A 7,042-nucleotide genomic window follows, 5' to 3' on the forward strand; every position below is an offset into this window, starting at 1 on the left:
AAGTAGGAAGAGGAGGAGGAAGAAGAGGAGGATGAGAAGGAGAAGGAGGAGGGGGGGGAGGAGAAGAGGAGGAGAAGGAGAGTAATATGAGAAGCAAAATAACTTGTACCGGGTCATATAACTAAAGGATAGCAGAGCTAAAATTCATACCTTACTCCAAAACCGAATGTTAGTAGATACATTCTGTACAGTTTCTATAAATCAAGAGCTCACCATAAGTACTTGGCCATCTCGCCTCACATTAAAAACAGAGCCAAGGCAAAGAAAATGAGGAGGGGATCCCCAGGTGCTAAAACAAAGAAACATCTCAAGGACAGGAATAACCATATAAGCTAATGCACACTGCCCCAGAGGAGCATAAGATCCAAACGTCAGGGTCACCTTAGGCCCAGGGAGGTCAGCGTGGAGAATGGCTCCAGTTGGAACACTGGAGAGACTGCATCATGGAACTCAGAGCTCCATATGGGAAGAAAGGCATTCCACAGGATCAAAATCTACACCTGCACCTTGCACTTCGAGGTTCCAAACTTATACTGTCTCCATGGTGCCCCAATTTCAAAATGAAATGTTAACATAATCCACAAAATGATATTGTATGGTTAAAACCCCCAAAGTTACATCAAAAGTAAAGACTACTCTGTATAAAAATTTATCCAAGTCAGGGAACATTCAGTTCCTATAGGAAATAGTTATGTTCCTAAAGACAATCTCTTAATTTTTAAGAAATTATGGCCCACAAGAAAATAATCCACAATAAGGAGAATCAGCAAATACAATAACAAATTGTCAGTACTAAGAAAATGAGATGATAGAACATTCTGAAAGAGACTAAATATTAAGTATGTTGACGCTGTGAAGGACCAGAAATACTATAGGATAAAGAACAGACAAAGTTGGAAAAGAACCAAATAGAACTTCTGATAGTGAAAAAATATAGTCATTAAAATTAAGAGCTCCGTGGATGGGTTATCTGTGAATTAGACATGACTGAACAGAAAATAAAGGAACTGGGGACAAGAGCAAAGAAAATTGCCTAAAATGCAGCACAGAGCAAAAAAGGATAAAAAAAATAGAGAAGTTAAGAATCATGGAGGATAAAATGACCCTGCCCCTGCTCTTACGACTGGATCTGACTCCCGGCATCACCAAGGGGCATAAACGCAAAGCATCAGCACAAGACCTGGTTCTTCTAGGGAAGGCAGAATAAGGAGAGAGAGAGTGTGTGTGATCAAAACAGTTTCCCCCTCCAAATTAAACTACAAATCAAAATTTCCAAACATTTTAACAAATCTAGTGTTATGTACACGCTGACAAAAATGTTTAAATGAATATCGTTAAGATGTTTAAGAAAATATATGCACTTGAATGTACACAAAGTTTTGAAACAAAGATGGAAACTGAACACAAAGAAGTCAAAATCACAAAAAGAAAAGCTTATAAATGAAAATATAATGGTTTATATTAGATGGCAAAAATAAGAGTAGTATGAACTCTAGACTGACATAGTAAAAAAAAAAAAATATAGTGAACTGGAAGGTAGTCCCCCAGAAAGCAGCACATAAAAACAAAAACATAAAGTCCGTAAAAGTAAAGATCCATGGAAGATGGGGCGAAAGACATCGACAAACAACCAATAAACATTTTAGGGGAAAAAAGGAAAGCAAGAAATATCACAAGAACGGTCATTGAAGATACATACACAGGCTGAGAATTTTCCTGAATTGAAAATATGAGTTCTCAGATTAAAAGTGAACTCTAAGTAGCCAGCAACACAAATAAAGACAATCAATACCCAGGCCCATTACTGGGAATCTAAGATCACAAACTCATCTCGAAAAGCTACCAGATTATCTACAAAGAAACAGTCATTAGGCAATCAGACATCTCTCTGACAGCAATCAGTGCAAAAGACAGTGAAATTATCCCTGAAGAGGGCACTGAGAAGAAGTAATTGGCTGCCCAGCTAAACTAGCATGCAAGAAAGGGGAGAAAACAGAAAAGTTTGGGGTTTTTGTTTTTTTGTTTTTTGTGGTACTGGGGATGGAACCCAGGGGCACTTACCTTCGTGCTATACCCCCAGCCCTATTTTTTTATTTTTTACTTTGAAACAGGGTCTCACTGAGTTGCACAGGGCCTCACTAAGTAGCTGAGGCTGTCCTCAAACCTGCAATCCTCCTGTCTCATCCTCTGGAATGCCACCCACAGCTCCTCAGGGGGCAAGTTGCCAATATAAAGTAAACCGTAGGTGCTCCTGTCCTGGAGTCCAGAGAGTCTCTTTTGATGCACATGCTTTAGGAGGTGTGTAAAAATTGTGAACTGCAGCACTGTTCACAATAACCCAAAACAAAAAATAGCCTCCGTGTCCACTAATAAGAGAATTAGAAGTAACCCAGATCATTATCATTCCAGGAAGTGTTATTACTGCAAGGTTTATAAACCAAAATGTTGCTCCGATTTCAAATAAAATGCCATCATAAGGCCCCTTTTATTTTATTTATTTATTTATTTATTTTTGGTGGTACTGGGGTTCCTGGAAGCCCTTCTACCTCCGGGCTACACTCCCAGACCTATTTTTACATTTTTATTTGGAAACAGGGTCTCCTAAGCCAGCACGCACGGCTGGCTTCAAACCTGCATGATCCTCCTGTCTCTGCCTCCCAAGCGCGGGGATTACAAACGTGCACCACCACGCCGGGCCATAAGGCCCTTTTTAATCACTCAGTGCTTTATTGGTCTCTTGTCCACGATTTTCCACCGAGTCTCCTTCAGAACAGGTGAAAGGCTCCGCCGTGGTCACATAGCCACCAGCCAGCTTCCAGGGTCCACATGAGCCGGGGACATTCACATCCCCAAGGAAACGCACACCCTCAGGGCACAGTCACACGCCCGGGAAGCCAGCAACGCAGGAAGGGTTATGGGTTAGCTTTAGTCTGTGGTTCTCTGAAACTCGTGACTTCCTGGGTAGAGGTTTCAAATCTTTGGAAGTACAGACTAGAAAACCCAGTGAAAAGGGTTTGTATTCAAATACGTTCAATGCCCAAGGTAAAACGACAGCTGGTCGCTTCCTTTATGCAGGTTCGTCTTTATTTTTAAGAGTATTCCGGTGAATTCATGCCATCTTGATCTTTTCCTACACATGTGCTTTATTTCAGGAATGGTATGCCAAAACCCCTCTGGGTAAAAAACGAGCCTTGGCACTAATGGGTGGTGGCAAAGAGAAGGAGAGAGAGAAAGTAAAGAAGAAAGAGAAAAAGGAGAAAAAGGAGAAAAAAAAAGGGAAAAAGAAGAAAAAGTAATGCCTCTCTAAGGAGCCAGCTTTGCGTCTCTTTGAGACAGCGACGGCCCCAGCTCTCCCGGGAGGAGACTCACCACTGCCCTGAAGAGCCCCAAGGAGAAGCAGCTCAGCAGGTGCCCAGGCTGATGCCACGAGCCCGGCCGCCACGGAGTCTGCTGGGTCTTGACACTGGCAGCCTGGGCACCACGCTGGGTGTCCGCACCCATTGCTCCCTCTGCTTTCCATGGTCCTCAATCGATGAAAAGTTTGTCTAGAACCGAAACTCACTTTTCGCACAGGCCACGCTCTTCAAGTTTTATACTTACCAGGCTGGTATCAAATTTAAACTCAGAGGCTCTTCTCATTCGACAGGTAGTAAGCCTTGAGTATATCATCAGCCCACTGCTATTCACTAACCCCCACACACTGTATATTATCTTGCACATATTTTACTAAGTTAGTTCTTTGCTCTAGTAACGTATTTTATGGGATAGAATAAAGCTGTTGTCTTCTAACAGATTCAGTGATTTGATTGCTGGGGCTAAACAAAATTTTTGTCAGTAAAATATCGCAACCTCCTAATTTCCAAGATGAGACAAGGGAAGAACAGGGTGACACTCCTAGTTTTGAAGACACTGAGCTGAAGTACTTTGGCCAGTCAGGCACTCGGTAGGAGCCTTCAAACACTGGCAGGCCAAAGACTGGATGAAAACCACACCATAAAAACAGGGTAGATACAGAGAAGAGAAAACCAAAATGGAAAACTTTAAGTGGTAAGAAAATATTGAAGGATAGAAAAGTAAGGAGCCAAAAGAGACATTTGGATTTTGTAAGAACACAAAAGTGTTTTGGGTGGAAGGTGGCAAGTAGCCTGCTTCCAAATTATGGTCAGAACACAGAGGAAGGAGACTGAGACTGAGACAGGTTTAATCAGAATGTTAAGGTTACCCCTGCAGACAGTTTGGTGTGATCCTCAGGAAGTCCTAAAGCCTCCCACTCTACAGACCAAGCTCCATCTCCGCATTTTCAGGACCCGGCAGCTGGGATCACAACACCCAAGAAGACTAGTGGTTCCCGGTGTCTTCTGACCACGAGCATGTCCCTCCAGCCTGTGTCTGTGTTCAGCGGCTGGAGCACACTGAGGACACATAGAGGTGGTCATTGGCCCGAGAGCCCTAGACGTGTTCTGTGCTGAGCAGAAAGGACGAGTCCCTCGGTACACGTGGGCATTGGCTCCAGGATTTCCCCCTGAACGACACCAAAGTCAGAGCTGCTCAAGTCCTTCCAGATTTGCATATGATCATGTATACTTCAAATCAGCTCACAATTATAACACTTATATGTGATATAAGTATTATATTACTTATTATAAGTAACACTTATAATAATAAGTAATACTCATAATAAGTAATAATACTTATTACCTTCCACAAAAAAAACTTTCGAGTTCTTACAAAATCCAAATTTCTTTTTGACCCCTTACTTTTCTATCCTTTAATATTTTCTTACCATTTTTTAACTTTTCCATTGAGGTTTTCTATTCTCTGTATTTACTCCATTTTTATGGCATGGTTTTAATCCAGTCTTTGGCCTGCCAGTGTTTGAGGGCTCCTACAGAGTGCTGGACTGGTAACAACATTCTTAGTAGTATTATTATACTTATGTATACTATAAGTACTATAATATATAATTATAATGCTTATAATCATGCACTGCAAATGCTTCATGAAAAGCTGGTATTATATAATGTTTAGAGAATAATGACAAGAAAAAGGTCTGCACATGGTCAGATTTTTTTTATTGGTGCACTGTATTCATACATCATAATGGGATAAAAAAAAAAAAACTTTTGTAGACATACATGCACACATCGCCCAGTCAGCCCCTACCCGATACCCACCCCGTTCCCTCCCCATCCCTCCTTCACATGCTTGGCTTAGTGGCATTATAGCAATTTATCCAAAATTAACAATGATAATCTCACCTAACAGTTTCATTTGTCTGATACCAAGCTTTTGATGACTTAAAGATAACATTTCAATATTTTTTTTGCTTTCTTACCAGAGAATATTTCTTTTTTTAAGGTGAAACTATCATACATTTATTTATTTATTTTTCAGAAAAAATCTATCCTAATATGATATATGGACTCTAGATACCCAAAGCGATCTCAAAAAAGAACAAAGCTAGAAGATGTATATTTTCTGATTTCAAACCTTATAAAGCTACAATAATTGAAACAGTATAGTACTGTTATAAAGGCAGATATATAAACCATTGGAGTTAAATAAAAGCCTAGAGATAAATTTTTCCATATATTGTCAAGTTATTTTTGACAAGGTTTCCACGAACATTTGGTGGAGGAAATAATAATCTTTTAACTAAATATTGTTGAAAAATAATAATTACATGAAAAAGAATAAAATTGGACCCTTACCTAACACCATATACAAATATTAACTCAAAATAGATAAAAGACCTAAATATAAATCTTAAGACTATAAACTTTTAGAAGAAAAGCTGGGTCATAAAACCTCACAACATTGAAGTTGGCAGTGATTTCTTGGATATGATTTCAATGGCACAGACAACAGAAGGGTAAACAAACTCCCTAAAAAAACGTATTGTATATCCAAAGACAATGTAAACAGTTAAAAATTACTGATAGAATGGGATAAACTATTTCCAAATGCTATATCTGAAGGTATATTAATATTCCAAATAGAAATCCTAAAGATTAGCAACAATAAAAGCAAACAATACAATTTAGTAATAGGTAAAAGACTAACATAAATAATGAATTTCCAAAGATAACCAATCTTAGTTGTCTGTTGGATGGAACACCTTGTTTCTTTGTTTGTGGCATGTATTACCTATTTCTTTTTTGTAGTTAATCTCTTTGAGTATTTTCTCTAACGCTGGTTTTGAAGACAAATTCCTTCAGTTTCTGTTTGTCATGGAAGCTTCTTATTTCCCCATCTAATTTGATAGAAAGTTTTGCTGGGTAGGAAATTTTTGGCTGGAAGTTGTTTTCTTTCAGAGTTTGGAATATGTTACTCTGTAGATACCAGCAAAAGCCACGCCCTCTCAGCATCTGCATTATTATTCATGCAGTCCATAGGCAGAATCTCAAAGTGAGAAACAGCCCCGAGAGAAGGTGTGGTTGCTGGCCAAAAGTACTCTCCACTTTTAGATATTCTTTCATAACTATTATTCTTCTAGTATTCTTTTAACTCTCTATACGAATTGCTCCGGTGATGTGAGATCAGGACTATGAAAGAAATTGAGTCCGTGGAAATAAATTCTCTAATAATTTGTCTAAACGCCCTTGGCTCTGCTCAATAGTAATGAAAAAACTGGCCAGAACTCAGATGCTGTGATAAGCATTCCAGCTGCAGCAATCACAAATGGTCTCCGACCCTCATTCCTATCACTAACTTAGGTTAAGCCATTAACTCCGGTAACCGGTAGCTCAGTTTAAGGTAACTCTGTTTATCCTTGAGATCCTGCCTAGAGACAGAGAAGATAAAACTTTGTGTGTGACTTCAAAGCAATTTAGTTGATGAACAACTTAGTCGCCCAAATACAATAGAGCCGAAGGAAAAAGATTGTTGACTTTTACGCCCAGTATGAGCATTCCCCGAGACAGAGACTGGCCGCATGGTTAGAAATGAATATGACAAAATAAAGGACAGATGCTCTAAATATATATGTATGAAGGAAAGGAAATACCGTAAGAGTAAGAAAAGCATTTTTGCATGAGGAAGA

General features: G+C 39.3%; 1 protein-coding gene across 1 annotated transcript in view; it reads left to right on the forward strand.

Annotated features, from left to right (window-relative positions):
• The window catches only part of DRC11 (dynein regulatory complex subunit 11), a gene marked incomplete at its 5' end in the record, with an annotated part of 132,512 nt that extends 129,149 nt beyond the window's left edge, over nt 1-3,363 (forward strand). The window contains one exon of the mRNA XM_080689629.1: nt 3,153-3,363. Coding sequence (XP_080545755.1) covers nt 3,153-3,296 — 144 coding nt within the window. The 3' untranslated portion in view covers nt 3,297-3,363. The remainder of the gene's footprint in view (nt 1-3,152) is intronic.
• Between the last annotated feature and the right edge of the window lie 3,679 nt (nt 3,364-7,042).

This window comes from Muscardinus avellanarius (assembly GCF_963383645.1).
Source record: "Muscardinus avellanarius genome assembly, chromosome: 2".
NCBI classification, from domain to species: Eukaryota; Metazoa; Chordata; class Mammalia; order Rodentia; family Gliridae; genus Muscardinus; species Muscardinus avellanarius.